The sequence below is a fragment of the Thunnus maccoyii genome, chromosome 11 (assembly GCF_910596095.1).
Source record: "Thunnus maccoyii chromosome 11, fThuMac1.1, whole genome shotgun sequence".
NCBI classification, from domain to species: Eukaryota; Metazoa; Chordata; class Actinopteri; order Scombriformes; family Scombridae; genus Thunnus; species Thunnus maccoyii.
In genome coordinates, this window is record NC_056543.1 from 29498931 (window position 1) to 29515310 (window position 16380).

The 16380-nt window shown below is 38.0% G+C and overlaps 2 protein-coding genes across 3 annotated transcripts in view; both read right to left on the reverse strand.

Moving 5' to 3' along the window:
* Nucleotides 1–5323: 5323 nt before the first annotated feature.
* Nucleotides 5324–10921, reverse strand: LOC121907648 (interleukin-1 receptor type 2-like). 2 transcript variants are annotated; one of them, XM_042427329.1, is made up of 7 exons: nucleotides 10299–10921; nucleotides 8718–8862; nucleotides 8047–8148; nucleotides 7665–7730; nucleotides 7403–7538; nucleotides 6644–6789; nucleotides 5324–6345 (listed from the first exon to the last, which is right to left on the reverse strand). In XM_042427329.1, the coding sequence occupies exons 2-7, from the start codon at nucleotides 8791–8793 to the stop codon at nucleotides 6200–6202; spliced, it is 672 nt and encodes a 223-aa protein (XP_042283263.1). In that variant the 5' UTR covers nucleotides 8794–8862; nucleotides 10299–10921; the 3' UTR covers nucleotides 5324–6199. The 2 variants fall into 2 exon arrangements, with proteins under 2 accessions (XP_042283263.1, XP_042283262.1); XM_042427328.1 differs by having other exon boundaries at nucleotides 8691–8862; nucleotides 10299–10920.
* Nucleotides 10922–11933: 1012 nt separating this feature from the next.
* Nucleotides 11934–16380, reverse strand: part of LOC121907643 (interleukin-1 receptor type 1-like) — a 34162-nt gene continuing 29715 nt past the window's right edge. The window contains exons 9-12 of the mRNA XM_042427323.1: nucleotides 16104–16247; nucleotides 15144–15311; nucleotides 14301–14581; nucleotides 11934–13588 (exon numbers count right to left, since the gene is read on the reverse strand). Of these exons, the coding sequence (XP_042283257.1) occupies nucleotides 13295–13588; nucleotides 14301–14581; nucleotides 15144–15311; nucleotides 16104–16247 (887 nt within the window). The 3' untranslated portion in view covers nucleotides 11934–13294. The remainder of the gene's footprint in view (nucleotides 13589–14300; nucleotides 14582–15143; nucleotides 15312–16103; nucleotides 16248–16380) is intronic.

The window sequence follows — 16380 nt, forward strand, 5'->3', positions numbered from 1 at the left end:
TTGAGACTCCAAATTACCCTTTAGTCTGAATGTGTTTGGCCCAGTCCCAACATCTATACTAAGCCAATAATCAACTTCAGTTTATTTAAAGTGCATATCAACCAAAAAGTCTCTGTACATTTTATAAGTTAAAAAAAACAAAAAAACAAAACATGACTTCACATGTAAAGGTACACACATGTGCACACAGGTAATAATGTAATAATATATAATAATACAGGATTGAGGTAAGGAATTTGAAAAGAGAGATCATACAACCGGAACAGAGTCAAAGAGGTAAACAGTTAGTGATTTGATTTCCCAGCTGGTGAAATTAGGAGAGGCCATAGCATATAGAGAAAAGATATGTATTCAGCCTGAATTTGAAAGTCTCAACACAGCTTGCCTCCTGAATGTGCAGTGGTGGATTATTCTAAAGAAGGGGAGCTCGGTGGGCAAAGGCTCAACCACCAAAAGATTTTTAGTTAAATCACGGACCAGTCAAGTAAGCAGCATCAAGAGAATGTAAAGGACATGATGGAGTTTACAGAGTAATAAGGCTGGAGATATACAAAGGAGCAAAACCATTGAAAGGAGTAAAAAGGAGTAAAAAGGAGGTTTTTGACATCAGCTCTTGTTTGAATTGGTAGCCAACAACATCAGGAAAGGTGTTAGATGATCCAGTTTCTTAGATCTTGTGAGGACTCTAGCAGACCAATTGGAGACCTGTTTTGTTTGTTTGTTTTGTTGCTGTCACAGGTAAGTCGGATAAAAGTGCATTGCGGTAGTCAATTCTGGGTGTTATAAAGGCATGTACAAGGATTTCATTATCTGAATTGGATAAAATGGGGCATGTTTTGGCTAAGTTACAAAGGTGATAGAAGGCAGTTCTTGTACTTGCTGTGTGGCTCAAAGGTAACAGGGATCAAATAATATTCCTCAATGGTGGAAAGTAACTCAGTACATTTACTCAAGTACTGTACTTCAGTACAATTTTGAGATATTCGTACTTTACTTGAGTATTTCCATTTAATAATACTTTATACTTCCACTCCACTACATTTCAGAGGGAAATATTGTACTTTCTACTCCACAATGTTTATATGACAGCTTTAGTTACTTTTCAGAGGAAGATTTGATACCATGGATAGAACAAGTTTTTTAAAATACAACACATTGTTAAAGATTTCCAACTTTTTTGGCTTTTGATGTCCTAAAAAGAGCAGTGTGTGTAGTCGTGGTCACGTTTTAGATATCTATAAGCTGCACCACATAGTGATTTTTCCCTTTAAACTTCTCACATGGTTTAATTTCAATTAATGTTCAAATGATCAAATATTTCACCAAAAATCAAAGATTAGACAAAAATTCCAAAAACTGAAAACAGATTTGTGTATCAGAACTTTGTTTTTTCTTCTTTCCTCTCCCATTAATCATCTCACGACCCCTCAGATTTATCTGGTGACCCTTTGGAGGGACCCAACCCCAAGGTTGGGAACCTCGGGACTAAACTAGCTAACTGTACAAAAGTAGTATAAACATATTAAAAGTTAAATGCTGCTTACACATTGATGCATCAGTATTAATAATCTAATGATGTCATACTGTATATAATAATATATCAGATGAGGCAAGTACTTCTACTTTAATACTTTAAGTACATTTTGCTGCTACTACTTATGTATTTTTACTTAAGTAGATTTTTTCATGCAAGACTTTAACTTGGAATATTTTTACATTGCTGTATTGGTATTTTTACTTGAGTAAAGGATCTGATCTGAATACTTCTTCCACCACTGCTATTCCTCGAGTCTAGTTGGACCAAGAAGCAACATTTCAGTCTTGTGTGCATTCCAGAGACAGACCTCTGACAAGCATTTCTCTAGTTTTACAAGCCAGGAGGAATTATTAGCCTCTTTCACACATAGTTACTAGTAAATTACTGGGATAAACTTTTAGGAACTGCTAGTGATTTTCACTATTCACACATGCAGCTGCATCCAGGAACATTTCCGTCTTGCACCTTTTCACACATGCCATGGCAATGCCGGAATAGATGAGCAGGGGACAGTCCAGCAGGTGGCAGTAATGCAACACTTTTGGATGCCAACTGCCATAAAACTCAACAGAAGAAGACAGCGAACCTCATGAAACTCAGATCAAACTTTCAAACTAGGCAGTCCTGATCAAATATGAATGAAGAATATGTTACTGCATTGCCCATTTCTTGCCTCAAATGCTTCCAGAAACATATTTTAGTGTACTGTTTAACTGTAATATGAGAAAGTTTGTGACACAAGCGCCGTGTTGAAAACAAATGAGCCAAAACCAAGCACTGCCCAACTCGCAGTATGTCACCCACACATCAAGTCTTGTGATTGGTTTGCTGGCTCCATGTGAAAGCGTCTTTCATCAGATGGACGTAACCTTTTATGTGCTTGTCCCTGAAATGTTACTGCTTTCATTCACAACACAGCTGTACCAGCATTTTCCCTGAAATGTTACTAGGTCTTGAGGTGGGAAATTGGCGATACAGATTTCCCTGAATATTAGGCCCTGCTCCCATTCACACATGACCCCATGCAGGAAATGTTCCTGAAAATTTCAGGGATAGACTGCATGTGTGAAAGGGGCTTTTGACTGTTACAGAAGGATAGATGTGTGTCATCAGCATAGCAGCAATAAATTAGGTTGTGTTTTTTGAAAATGCGACTCAGGGGCAGCAAGTAAACATACAGCAAATGTGGACTAAGAACTGATCCCTGTGGAATGTCGTATTTGACCTTAAAGGAGAAAGATATAGTATTATTGTATGCAACACTTTGTGTTCTATTTTTCAGGTATGAATGAAACCAGGAAATGCCAGCCCCATGAGACCAATAAGGTTCTCAAGACGTTTTAAGAAGGTGTTGTGGTCCACAGTGTCAAAGGCAGCATTTATTTAGTAACAGCAAGACAGATGTAAAATCAGAGTCCGTTGCAGTTAATAGGTTGTTCGGTAGAGTGTTTGAATCTGAAACCAGACTGAAACTCTTCTAGCAGTTAAGATATAAAGGGGAGATTTGAAATCAGTCTGCAATTGTTTATAGTTTGTGGGTCAAGGTGGGTCTTTTTAATAAGGGCGTAATCAAGGTTGTTTTTAAAGCAGTGGGAATGATGCCAGAACTGATGCATTCATCGATGGTGTAGAGAAGAGGGCTTCCTACCGCAGTGAGCAGTCATTTTACGAGGTTACCAGGAATGGGATTCAGACCACATGTGGTTGGTTTGACGCAATTTGATAGAGTGTGTTCAAATTAACTGAATCAAAATGTAAAAAGTGGCTGATGGTTTGGTAATTAGCATATACAAAGTATAACTTTTTAGTGTTATCAAATGAAGAGAGATGTCGTCCCCTCATCTCTCTCATGGCAGGGGGTTGTACAGGTCTGACCATGACATGCAGTAGCAGAGCCCTTGTTCTTGTTTATTCCAAGTTTGTTAAAACATGTTGTGGCGCCAAATTGCACCAAATTCAACACTGCACTCCCTTGTGTCCCCAGCAATACACACACCAAGTGTGAAGTAGATTGGATGAACAGTTCTCAAGATATGCAAAGGACAAACTTACACACATACATACATACATACATACATACAAATACAGACAGACAGATATTCCTTGCTTTATACAGAGAGATGAAGAGGGCAAGAGAGATCAGAGGAGAGGGACACAGCCTTACCAGTAATATCTTTCCTGATTAGCTTAATCTTTTCAACGAAAAAGCTGTTAAAAACCTCAGCTGTAAAGCAGAAAACAGTGTGGGTGGGGTTGTTTTAGTGAGCTTATCAATAGTATTAAATGAAAATGTAGGGTTGTTTCCATTGTTAGTAATCAGATCAGAGTAATAATTGGATTTAGCTTGCCGGAGGGCATACAGTATTTGCACTTATGCAATGATTCGTTCTAATAATGAGTTTATAGTGACCTCATTTTATATTGTACTGGTTCCATAGTAGCCCAAATATAAGATGACGTTTCTTTTCTGGAAATCACACCTGAGAAAGTGGAGTGTTCTTATGTTTGTGGAGTAGAAATTGTTATTACACATTCCAGTCTCATGCCCCTCACCCTTTCATTTCTGAAAAATTAATTGCTACAAAGCCGAAAACAGGCCTGTTTTATCTTAGCGCAAGAAATATCATACTTGCCATTTGTTTGTTTAGCCAGTTTAACATTGTTATTTGTAACATTGCTTTCACATAATGTCACGGGTTTTGTTTGCATTTAGCATTGTTTTGTTATATCTACATCTGCTTTCCTGGTTTAATCAAGACAGACTAGTATTATTTAAGTTCACTTATTGTTTGTTGATTTAAGTCCTGAGTTTCTTAGTTATATATGAGTTATATATTAGCTTGCTTTATTATTCACCATAGCTACCATGCTTCCCATGAGATAAAAGAGGGAGACACCCAAGCTCTCACTGACATCACCAGTGATGTCATGGGTTGGACCAAGTATGGGGGGATTTATGGTATGGCGTAAGGTGAAGACTATATGCTGTGGATGATGTGTTTGTATAAACAATGTTAACTGATACAAGTAACATTATTGTTTACCTGTTATAGGTGTGGGAGACTGAAACACCCCTGTGAGAAATATGGTTCTGCCTAGACAGATTGGTGGGCCTATTTAAGGGGAGAGTTGTTGGTTTGAGGAAGAGCAAAAAGAAAAGAGGATGTCCGTGTAGCTAAGTGCACATGATCCTGCCTTCGACTGTTGAGTTGAGTTCCCTAAGTTGAGCTTGTTAAGATTAATTTGATTTGTTTGTTTTCATTTCATTTTTTGAGACAGTTGTTTTGGTTACACTGGTCAGAATAAATCACCTTTATTTTAGTTATTAAACAAGTCATTGAGACTGCCTCCTATCACCTTTCTTGATGCTCTGGATAAACTTCTTCACACTGATTTATTGTATTTAAAGATTCTCTATTCTGCAAATCCACCTACCTTGTTTTATTCATATTGCTTCTTATTTTCAAAGCGTTGCAAAAAGGGGGTTCATGTTTTAAGAAATGTTAACCTTTTTGAAAATATTTTTTCATCAAATCAAATGTAACAACACACAGTGCTTCATGCAGAAATTACTGTATGAAAGAGAAACTAGAGATAAAAATTATGAATCATTTCATAGAAGATTAAATGTAAAACATATGATAATCACAGCTAAACATTAATATATTGTAAATGAAGCCAAAATGTCATTAAAAGTAACAATAATACCAAAATGTATTAGATAAGATGAAATCTAATACATAAATCAAGGAAATAACAAAATACAGTAACTGAAGAAGCTGGCACTCTTAGGTACAGTACATATTCCAGCACTTTATTGAATATTTCCATTTTAAAGGCAATATACATTTATTCCACTGTGTTTCAGAGGAAAAGATTGTACTTTCTACCCTAATAACTATTATTTGTTAGCTCTACTTACTTTACCGAACAATGTCTTATATGCAATAACCACATATAATGATGTATTGTTAGATTTTAGAATTGCCAGAGCAGTCAGATCAGCAACATCGTCAAATACGTTTGATAGAGCAGTTATGTATCAAATTGTCTTAACACTTTTCAACTACAAAAATATATTGCACTTATACATACTGTATATATAACTCTCTTATGGAGTGTTTGAATTTTGGAACACTCAAACAAAAACAAAGAAATGAAATGATTTGACATGAAAGTTTTGTATATATGTACAGTATATGCAGATGTAGCCTTTGTTGAAGCCTTTACTGAATTTGACCAGATATTACAACTTCTGTGTCAGTGAGCGGCCTCAGTTTGGTGATTCTATATTAGATTTAAGTAGGATATTTCTGTATCTTGAAAGTATCTGTATCTCATGAAAGGAAACTTACAATGACTGAAACTGTATAAAGAAACCAAATGTAATTACCACATTAGTACAAATAATATGAATCAAAAGTTCCTTGTGTAATGCTCATTCATGGATAAGGAAATGGAGGACAGTGGGTAACAGCATGAGCAGCTACTGATTTAAAAACACTGGATTCTACATTGAATCTCTGTAGCAAGAGTTGAACACCAACCACTGCTAATGCTACTGCATGACACCAAATGCTGCAGGAAAACGCTCTATTGATGCAACTGCAAATACATTAAGAGGGTCTTTTCCTTGTGGAATGAGTGTGTACACTGGCAGAATTAGAAGGTGCTGTTTTGCCGAGCCAGGAAGTAATCCATTTTCTTTTTCCTTTTAGGTTTTAAGAGCACATAGAGAAAGACAGAAACTACAGTCAGGAAGCAGGACACCGCCACTGTAGCTACCACCACCCATGTAAACGTGGAGTCTGGGGAGAGATGGACAGAGGTAAATGAATGTATTACAAGACTGATGTTATTTTCTTGGGTTTGGCCATTGGTTCTATCAGTTATGATAACATTGTTCTCACTATGTTAATTACTGAGATCAAAGAACATGGTGACATCGCTCAACAAAGTCAGATTGGACAAGAAATACGTGTGCTTCTTCCCCTGCAATTTTTTCAGTGAGTATAATGTTATCATAACCGACACCAATGATGGCCAAAAATATATATATATGTGTGTGTGTGTGTGTGTGTGTGTGTACATGCACACACAACTCACCCTCTAGTTGAAGCTGTGTGACGACTTCCTGTCTCCCTCCTTCGTTCTGAGTAACACATTTCAGCTCCGTCTGTATGTCTTCTTCTGTCATCGCTACAACAATCAGCCTTAACTCAATCTGGCACCCTTCAGACACCCTAGTGTGCCTGGAAACATTGAGACAGACATGGTGTTTACATGGTGTTACTGATGTGGATGATGCGGTAATGTATTATCTTGTATCAGATGTACATCAAGGGTGAAACTACACAAGATGTTTATGTAATAATCAGTTTTAACAGTGTTTTGATTATCTTTGTTTAATATTTATTGTAGTATATTTAGCTGGAAGAATGGGAAATAAAGCATGCTTTTTTTAAAGAACAAAAAATCTAATGTACTCTTAACAGACATAATTGTCCCACAATGCAATGTACAGCTTACCCATAACTGATAAAGTAAAACAAAAATATGTCTTGCAATAGCTGCAGCAACACCTCAGAAACCATTTTTTGAAAAATAATAAATCCTTGGAAAAATCACTTTGGCAATTTGTTTTCCAATTTGAAAGTAATTTTCAGTCTAATCTTAAGTCAATTAGTCATCTATTTTTGCCATCTGGAGGGCAACAAAGTGCGTTATTGTGCATTTTGTAGGATAACATACTACTTCACACATTTAAGTTTAAGATTAGATTAAGTTCTCATTATCCTAACCAGACTGAGGTTTTTTGGTTTGACCTCAGGTTTCAGTGCATCCATCAAACACAACAGCAATTACCTCCTTGCCCCCTGCAGAGCCCGTCCATCAAGGTACGATGACTCCACTGATTGGCCATTGACCAACCATGTGACCACAGTGGAATCTGCAGCTTGACATCCAGTGAGCACCATGCAAAACAGTTCCAGTCCTGAACCTAAATGAGAATACATTACACTTGGACATTAGACTTTGTTTAATCAATATTGTCAATCTAGTTTGTGTTCATTTTGATTTTAAGTTTTAGAGTCCATTCATTGAGATTCATCATCTCATCACTTACCATGCGGACTTTCAAATATTGTTCCGTTCAGTGGTGAGACAATCACAGGTGGCTTAAGTGTAGGAGCTGAGACACGAAGAAAAACACATTTAATTAACAGATAGATAACAGATTCAAAATTTACATTATAAATAATCTGGTAGTAGCAGCATCAATTTACTGTTCCAGCATGGAAGTTTGATTCGTAGAAATGTTAAAAAAAATGTTTTCAAATTGCTGCCATCTTGGTACAAAATGAAATGCTTTATTTTTAGCATGATGAGATGATAACTAGCTGGCAAAGAGAAGTAAACCCAAAAGATAATATTTATTACATTCACTATTCACTGACATCATGTTATTGTTATGGTCTTAATAAATTTATAATGAGAGTTCAACTCACTGTGAACAGTGCTGCTGCTGCTGCTGCTGCTGCTCAACCCTGGCTCAGAGGTCATGGAGATGTCAGGCACAGTGGTAGTTGTAGTTTGAGCTGGGTCTGGACCTGGCAGACAGAAATTCACACATATATTCAGAAACGTGCATGTACACATAATCTTACCAATAGTAACAATGACTTATTATATTATTATTATTATTTGCATATACTATTTATGGAGTGTTTGGGTTTTGTGTGAGGTTGAGCTTCCTGTTCCCTGTCCCTAACCGAACTCTGTGTGATGCACCTATTAGGCCAGTAGAGGGCAGGGCTGGATTATAATTTATGCTGGTATTGTAAGAACACAAACTAATGACATCTCCAAATCATTACTGTTATTTGGTGTCTTATGACTGATGGATTATTTTCATATTCACCTTTCATTAAATATATAAAATATAAATACAGTTATATTTGTATTTTTATCATTAAAGGGAGCAGACCTGACAATCAGCAGTGCAGCAGTGTCCCTCATCAATCAATATTATCAAATAATGACCCACCCTTATTTATATGAGTAGTCATAATTAGGTTTCTCAATAACAAACTGTGATAGAATATGATTTAAATAGTTGATTTAAAAGACATATTGAGTGTGGTGACATTACACCAGGATGCAGGATGGCTCGGCTGACTTTGTACTGCTGGTTGTTGATGAGCACTCTGGCAGGTGTAGAAACCGGCGTGCGATGGCTTTACAACAGGAATCATTAGATCACCTCTGAGATTCTGGTGGAAGGAGCCCTCCCTGCCAAGCTGAAGGGGAGTGGGGCTGGAGCCCTGTCAGGAAGCAAAATACTGCGTCACTCATATCAAGATACTGTCACAACAGGAGTTGAGGGTTTGAATGCTTATATACATGGTGATGTACAGTATGAGGTTTCTATAGTATACATAAAATGGGAAAATGTTTGGTACAATATTACATGAGCACGTGTCAACAAACATTTTAATGGGCCATTTACTGACATATGACTCTTGTAGACTTCAACTAGTAGAATTGTGTTGCTATGGTGACCTTATAATAAATGAATTAATAGATAAATCTTACTTTTAACAGCTGTAACATTTTTCAGTTTAAGCTGCTTTCTGAGATTAAATGAGTTGCAGCACAGTTGTTCTATTATGTCACATTTTTCTCAACTGAAGCAGTTAAAGTGTTGAGCGCACTGTAAAGCCCTCTGAGACAAATGTGTGATTCTGGGCTTTATAAAAAAAAATACACCTGACATGACAAAGTTTTAACGCTGCATAGTCATTTGTGTCTTTATTTCTTAGAACAAGTGGAAAAACTTCAAGAATAGAGTGTCAGTATATTGAAATCAAACATACACTGCTGCAATAAATCAGCAACAAATCAAAATATATTTTATTTAACAAGTTTATTTGTGTTGGAAATGGGTTGAAAAGGAAGTTGTTGTTGTCTAAATTAAAGTCCATGTAAAGGAAAATCAGGGATTTCTTTTTAAACACATTATACGGGTTAGAAAATAATTGCTGAAAACGTGAAAATGTGACTGTGAATTATGTAATACTGAATTGTGGAGTTAGAGCGTTAAACTGTTTTCCACTGTTTCTATGCTCAGGATTTTTTGGCCAGGCCTGAAATGGTGGCTCAATGACATAGAGGGGTTACTAGAATTAAACCTACAAACAAGGCCTGTTTTAAATTGCGTATTTTAATATGGGAGTTTGGTATGAGCATTAACTCGGAGGCTGTTCAGTTGGGGACGTGGTTTCAGCTCCTTCAGCCGACTCACCCTTAGTGTTTCAGAGCAGAGAATACTGCTTATTTTTCCATGATTATGAAATCTAAATTTATATACTTGGCAATTGTTTTAATCATTCAAATGTGGCTGGGTGGTTAATAACAAATTTTTCAGTTATGGGAATCCTTCCCTTAATGTGTGCCTTAAAACTGGCAACCCAAATCAATACATATATTATTTCTGTTAGCTTAGTGCCCTCAGACATCCTTTAATTTGCCTTGATGTAAAGTGGTACCCCACAAAGGACAGTGAAGCCGATGAAAATCTCTGTATAACAAACAAACTCTTAGTCCCTCTATAATAAAACTGCTGAACATTTGAAATATATCAAAGAAGCGTTGAGACATACAGACACACTGTAGGTAGAAGGATTATAGCAGCAATATACTTATTCCAGTGGATTTAAAAACTGTTATTATATGTAATGTGTAATTTTGATGAACTTACCAGGCTGAGTGGGAAGACTTAAGGACAAGTGCTTATTACCTGCACTGAACTTCTGAAGAACTGCTGGGTTTTCCCTCCTCCTCTTTTCAAACCACTCAATTCTGTTCCACTTACGCCTGCATGAAATTTCCACTCAACAGAAAAAAAGCACCACTTGCTTTGCAGTGTAGGTGCACTGCAACGATTTATTGCCGGCTCAATAGAGCTTAAGTTCAAATGTAGGCCTTCAGACTTCAGTTGCTTCAGATATGAAAGTAAGAGCTATAGTGTATTTATCACATCCTGCCTGGACTTTGTGTGTTTTTTGGACTCTTTGTGTTTTTGTGCTCTTCGGGGTTTCATGTGTTACATTTCTGTTGTCAAATCCTGGTCATATGATTTTGCTTGTTACGGTTTGAGTGGTGGGTTTAGAGGACTGCATTAGTAGTTAGCTTGTAGTGTGTGTGTTCAAGTTTATGTAATTCTGTGATGGTTTGATTTATGCTGGGTTGTGATTTAGAGTATTGTGTTTTCTGGGTTTTGGTTTTCTGTCACTCTGTTACTACACCTGCCCTGCATTCGTCCTCGTTAGCCCTGTCCTTGACTCAGTGTTCTTCCCCAGTCTGCTGTCACCTTCACACCTGCCCTATATCAGTCTCGTTAGCCCTGCCCTGCTCTCAGTGTCTTCCCAGCCTATCAGCTCCTAGTTAAGTTTGTATTTAAGGTCTGGTTTTCAGTTGAGTCTTAGTTGGATCATTGTTCTGTTCTGTTCCATCGAGTTTGCATCTCTATGCTCAGCCAGCTTCTGTTTTGCCTGCCCAGTCTCAAGAGTAAAGGTTTTCATCAGTCTTGCATTTCAGTCTCTACATTTGGGTCCATTCCTGCTACTCCACATGACAATATTGTCCGAAAGCCAGAACTACTTCAAGAGTGTGTCAGTTATTCGTTCATACTTATTTAAGAAATTCCAAAAAAAAAATTTTTTTCAACATTTTGTGTTCTTTTACTTTTATGATACCTCTTCTTTAATATGCGCTTCCTTTCCGCAAACAGAAAATCTTTACTGATGACCTCACATGTGAGAACTGGTACCAAGAAACCCTCCAACCTATAAGAGCATCATGGATTATTTAATAGTTACCCCATCTAATCAAACTGTCTCTCTCTCCATATCTGAAGTTACATTTAACTTGTGTCTTGGAAAGACCAGATAAAGAGTATTCAAAAGCTAAAACCATCATGAAAAGTAAGTTGTGCTTTGTAAACTGAAGGTGCATTCAAAGACGCTCCAACAACCAAAATTTCAGAGACAAGTGCCAAACAGTAACTGTTTTAATGCAATAAACATTTACAGTATCCTCCTTTTCATTCTCACGCCCTTGTTTGTTTTGTAACATACATGAAATAAGTCCCTGTTTGCAAATGTGTTCCTACATGACAATTATGTAACTTAAATAAGAATAATGTGAACTGTGATTAATTACCAGCTCAAGTAACTTACAAGTCTCTGAAAGCTCATTTACACAGTGTACAGAAGTAAACAATATACACAGTTTGTAGGTTATGGGCTAAAACATGCAAAATCACTGGTGCTTCACTGTATATGTAATGAAAAAGGAGCAGGTTAGGAAGGACAAACAACTTCAAAATGGAAGATCTGTTTCCTTTTGAAATGTTCCATTTATTGACAAAATTGTCAAGCTTTTATACAAAGACCCTCATCCATAAAAGACATTCATCAATAAATCTTGTTTCAAAGCTTTAGTTACCCAGAGTTTCCTCACCATACATCCTCAACATCCAGTATGTGGTGGATAATTTGTGTCCCATGGCAGTAGAGAGTCAATCCTGATCCAGAGGCGTTTGCATATGAAACACTGGATAAAACCCTATAAGCATGTAGGTGTGGGGTTTGATAGCATTAAATCAAACTCAAATCTGGTATCAAATCCATTTATTGAATCGGAATCCTTCTGAATCCCTTATCAAATCTCATTAGGTTTACCTTTCAACATTGTAAGTAATGCTGAAGGCTGAAATTACTACAACTAAAAGATGTAGAATGACCTGTTGTTAAAAACATTTCCCTCCCTTGGCAGCTGCTCTTTACAGTTATTTACCTGTTGTTCATTAACAATAAATGAACAATAGTACAAATGATATAAAGCTCACACCTTGCTGCTTGACTTTTACATATTTACACTTTTCACTGCACTATTGAAAATTTCTGAACTTGAAAGAGTTGTTTACACTGATGACTCTCTGGATAAGTATAACACTATGTGGTCACCATTCTCAGCAACTCTTCTGAAGCCTGACAGACAGGAAAGACTGTCTTGTGTAAATAAGACTTCTGTGCATGTTTCTACTTGTTAAAAGTTTGCTGACTTGGACTGTGTGGATTAACCTCCCCAGCCCTTTTTTCTTGTTGTTTACTGGATTTGATTGATTTGTTGTTTGCATTAGTTATGAGTCATTGTGCTAGATTTTTTTTTTTAAACTATATATTTACACTTTTCATTATACATAATTAATTTTACAGTCATACATGATCATTTGGTTTGATCAGTCCTTCGTCCATGACGTTCTGCAGCCTCCACCTTCCAGGGAATGTCGACAGTTCATACAGAGGCAGGCTAACAGCAGTATATCCCAGGCACTGTGATGATCTGTACATCAGGTGTGAGGTACTGCTGTGGCATATTTGAGCAAAACATCTTGCTCCTTATTGAGATCAGTTACTTTGTGCTTCAGTGAATGCTCTGCATGGTACAGTTATGAGCCACTTGCTGTCATAGATGTGCTACTTGAAACAGAAGAATTGATAGTCGAAGGACAAATGTGCAGAAATGCATCCATGCTGTAACCCTGACTCTGACAGCGTGACTCACAACTTACATTAACAAAACAGTGTGTGTGTATTTTCTGTGTGATAGGGAATTCACCTCTATACACATTTGCATCTGAAACCAGCTTCCCTCTGGTCCAGCAGTTCACAAACACATGTAATAACACCATCACAAGTTCAGCAGGGCAGTTTTCTCAGGGTACACGACCCTCTTGCCCCTCACAGGCATATGATACTTCATCTCCTTCCAAAACCTGGAGGAAGGGGAGAGGGATGGCGATAACTCTGCATCCTGTCCGCCTTTCTCCTCATCTTCTCTCCTCATACATGTCTTCCACCTTTGCCTCGTCCTCTGGTTCTTCCACCAGCACACAGCCCCCTGCTTCTTCCTCAGGTGACGCACTGACTCTGGGAAGAGAGCCAGCTGAGCAGGGGTGACCTTTTCCAACTCAACTAGAACCACCTGAAAAGCAAATGGGAGCAATTATAGTTGTATACAACAAGTTGTATGCTGTAAGTGTTCTGAGGAAACTCTGACGTCTGATGTTTCCTTGTGAATCATTAAACCTGCATTCATTTGCAGAACTCCATCAAGCTGACAGACATACAGCCGTGACATATTATCTCCCTCTTAAGTTGTTGCTAACCTGTGAGTGAATTGTTGCCTATTTACATATCAGGAAGACACAGGGCAACATAAGCATTATTTTCTATTATTTTGGAGTTGTTTCTCTTCACCTCATGAATGCAAGTCCAGTACTCACTCTCCTTTTAGCTCTGGCTTGGTCTTTACCAACTCCTGAGAGAAATATCTCTTTAGCTGCTAGATAGTCCACTATTATCACCAGCTAGTTGATAACTTGCCTTGTATGTTGTGTCCAGTGGTTTAGCAGAGCTCGTTTCTGAAAAAAAGTTGCCTTCTGTGGGAAATAGGGCTCATGAGAGCCCTGAGAATGAACCATACAGCAAATGCGCATAAAACCTAAGCAATGAGCTAAAAGGGCTAAAAGAGCTGATTGCAGAGCTGGTTGCAGTTATCTGTGGGTTGGTCATTAAGAGCAACCCTTCTCACATTATTCATTACTCTGAGAGAATCTTTGGGATTGTTTGTTCCTCCAAGACAGCTCTACCTCTAATCTGCTGTCAAGAATACACATGAAAGTGTTTTTTCTCACCTTGAGAGATGCATCCAGTAGCGCTCTGTGCATTGCTGCCACACACTCCAACTGCTGCCTCATATCTGAGTGGACGTCATCACTGCCATCAAAACTCATGCTACTATTGTCACTGGTCCTGCTTTCGTTATGATTGATACCATCACTTTTCTTGGAGATGTTGTTTTTATTATAGCTACTAACGCTGCTGGTGTGGCTTTTGCCGGTGAAAGTAGAGGCATTGTAGAGCAGGAGGAGGCGGCGGCTGGCTTGTATGTTGTTATCCACTGAGTCAACTATGGCTGCAGAGAGGAAACAGAGGATTAAGACACGTAGTGGAGTTTGATTAGATAAACATGAGCTTGATATGTGATGAGTACCAACATTGCTGTACATAAAGGGTATATTAGTGAACTAACTCTAATACTATGATTTAGACCAGTGTTTTCAATGGTAGACACTGTATTGTTTTGAGGGGCCACAATCCAAAAAGGTTGAGAAGCACAGATTTAGACCAGTTTTCCAATGAAAATGAAAGCAATTGGCCAACCATTGTTTGATTGGTGGGTTACTAAACAAAGAAACATAGATAGCTGCCTACAAAGTATCTATAAGTCAAAATGTGGCTCCTTTTATCAGCACTGCCATGACAAATACTATACGGTGCATGATTGAGTGACTAAAAATATGATATTAGTAGTGACAACCTAAGAAACGGTGCTTCAACTTGGCATTATAACTTTAAAGCCAGGAAGGATTTTTCTGAGCAAAGTTGCATTGAAAACACATTTCTACAGTGGACACCTGTCATCTCCAAATCTGAGTCAATACTACAATGCTATCTCCGCCATGTAGGTGACTTACCCTGCCCGGGCAGACAGTCACGGCCTGCTATGAAGAGTTTGTAACCGCAGGCCTTTTCCAACACTTGAGGCAGTGTGTGAAGGGCAAATGTCTCCACTTGTTCGTTGAACCCATCCAGACAGTTCTGTGGGTATGCCACGTAGGCATCATACAGCTTTCCATCCAAATCTGACACAGAAAAAAGAAGCATATTTAGTGGTTGGTGTTTTTGCTCAGGTGAGAAAAAATGGTTCTCAACCTCAGATACTGATATGTCTCGGTAAGCAGTGGTAAGAAGAACATAATCAGCATTTGTTGGTCTGTTACATGTCTTCATGATAAGGTGCTCATTCACATGTGAAATATGTTACTTGAGTGATTTTAAGCCATGCCCCCTCATTTCTTCTTTTTTGTATGACCCAAATAAGTCTGACAGCAGTCCTGTCAGCATGTTTTTTTCTACATTAAGCTAGTCACTGAGGTCAGTCACCTCCTCTCATGCAGCACAGTAGTTGAGTGGTGTAAAGCCACATTTATTTGTGAAACAGTCAGTAAGACTGTTCTAGTGAGTAAATGACCAGCAGCCCTAGCATTTTTAGTGCTGACAGCTGCTGGAAAACACATGCTGCACTTTAACTGTTGCTAAATTATTTCTGTAGTTAGCCATAAAGCTAGCTAATGTCATGGCTGTTAAAAGGTCCTTCTGTTGCATACTCAGAAGATGACATTTGATCAGAAGCAGTGGAGGTGGCCCTGTGGTTTCCTTTGTTCACTCTCACTATTGACACATGCGCTCTGGTATGATAGTTGTGATGTATGTGGGGGTACTGTATGTGTGTGTGATGAGAAGTCAAACCATCACTGTGGGTTTTTCCATCTCGGAGTGTTTGAGTATTTTTTGTGTGGGCTGGCATTATTACATTGCATACTTTATGTAAAAAAGAGCACATTACTAATTACAAAACTGCAGTGTAATGTTACCTGTATTTGTATAGAAGATGGAAAATGCTCGCCTGAACCACAGCACAATGTCAACCTTGAAAAGGTAGTAGACGATGACACTGATGATAAAGAGAACCGTCACACCACCAAACACCAATCCCATGGGAAGTATGAGGTCGGGCTCTGTAGAGATGGACATCACAAATACAGGACATATGATTTCTCCACCATGAATGTGTGTTGAGAATAGAGACATTTACAAATGTCAATCCTTTCTTTACTGTTTCATTACTGTACTGTTCTGTAGATTAGGGGT